General features: G+C 39.9%; 1 protein-coding gene across 4 annotated transcripts in view; it reads right to left on the bottom strand.

Moving 5' to 3' along the window:
- Window positions 1-1,244, bottom strand: part of LOC106867436 (AP-4 complex subunit sigma-1) — a 28,682-nt gene that overhangs the window by 21,719 nt on the left and 5,719 nt on the right. For all 4 annotated transcript variants that reach the window (XM_014912311.2, XM_052976700.1, XM_014912312.2 and 1 more), the window contains exon 2: window positions 553-700. In XM_014912311.2, coding sequence (XP_014767797.1) covers window positions 553-690 — 138 coding nt within the window. In that variant the 5' untranslated portion in view covers window positions 691-700. The remainder of the gene's footprint in view (window positions 1-552; window positions 701-1,244) is intronic.

The following is a 1,244-nucleotide window of genomic DNA, read 5'->3' as shown; positions in this document are numbered from 1 at the left end:
TGCAGTTATAACATGCGTTTTCTCCATTCCTTAAATTTTTAAATATACTCAAATACCCAAAATATCAAGGAGTTTCTGCCTCACCAACAGGAATTACACCACAGTTATTTTGTGATCTTTGCTACCTTGGTTTCTATTAACCCATTTATTCTATCAGAATTATTATTTATTAGAATAGAATAAATACATTTAATTATATATATATATATATATATATATATATATATATATATATACAACAGGCTTCTTTCAGTTCCTGTCTACCAAATCCACTCACAAGGCTTTGGTCAGCCTGAGATTATAGTAGAAGACACCTTCCCAAAGTGCCACGCTGCAGGACTGAACCCAGAACCATATGGTTGGGAAGCAAGCTTCTTACTACATTACTACACAGCCACACCTGAATATTTCTTTAAGGAAAGTATATAATTATAAAATATTAAAAATAATGTTTTTCCTTCCAAGCACCAGTGGGACACACATTTTTCTGGAAAGTTATAGTTTGGCCTGGTGGAAAATCGGTGGGGGAAAACTGTTCTAGAATGTTGTTACCTGTTTATCGTCAGAAGCTAAACAGTGCCGTACAATGTCTCGTTCCATGGCAGATCTATCCTCTTGTAAGTGATGCTCAAAGTAATGAGAAAGACGAAGGCGGCCGGCTTTATTGATAATCAACAAAAATTTCAGCATTTTGGAGATTCTGCAAAACAAAAAGAAAAGGCAAAGAAAAATAAACAAGAAATTCCATTGCAGTTACAACCTAAGAACAAATTAACATTGTGTGTGTGTGTGTGGGTGCATGCATGCGCACGCATAATAGGTGCAGGCATGGCTGTGTGGTAAGAAGCTTGCTTCCCAAACACATAGTTTCAGGTTCAGTCCTGGAACCATGTTCAGTCCTGCACGGCACTTTGGGTAAGTGTCTTCTACTAGAGCCTTGGGCCAACCAAAGTCTTGTAAGTGGATTTGGTAGACAGAAACTGGAAGAAGCCCATGGCACATAAAATACACCATTTTGAGCGTGGCCGTTGCCAGTACCGCCTGACTGGCCTTCATGCGGGTGACACGTAAAAGCACCCACTACACTCTCTGAGTGGTTAGTGTTAGGAAGGGCATCCTGCTGTAGAAACTCTGCCAAATCAGATTGGAGCCTGGTGTTGCCATCTGGTTTCACCAGTCCTCAGTCAAATCGTCCAACCTATGCTAGCATGGAAAGCGGACGTTAAACGATGATGATGATGATG

The sequence above is a fragment of the Octopus bimaculoides genome, chromosome 25, assembly GCF_001194135.2.
Source record: "Octopus bimaculoides isolate UCB-OBI-ISO-001 chromosome 25, ASM119413v2, whole genome shotgun sequence".
Lineage (NCBI taxonomy): Eukaryota > Metazoa > Mollusca > Cephalopoda > Octopoda > Octopodidae > Octopus > Octopus bimaculoides.
The sequence above is the reverse complement of the archived record's forward strand: the minus strand, read 5'-3'. Positions and strand labels throughout refer to the sequence as shown.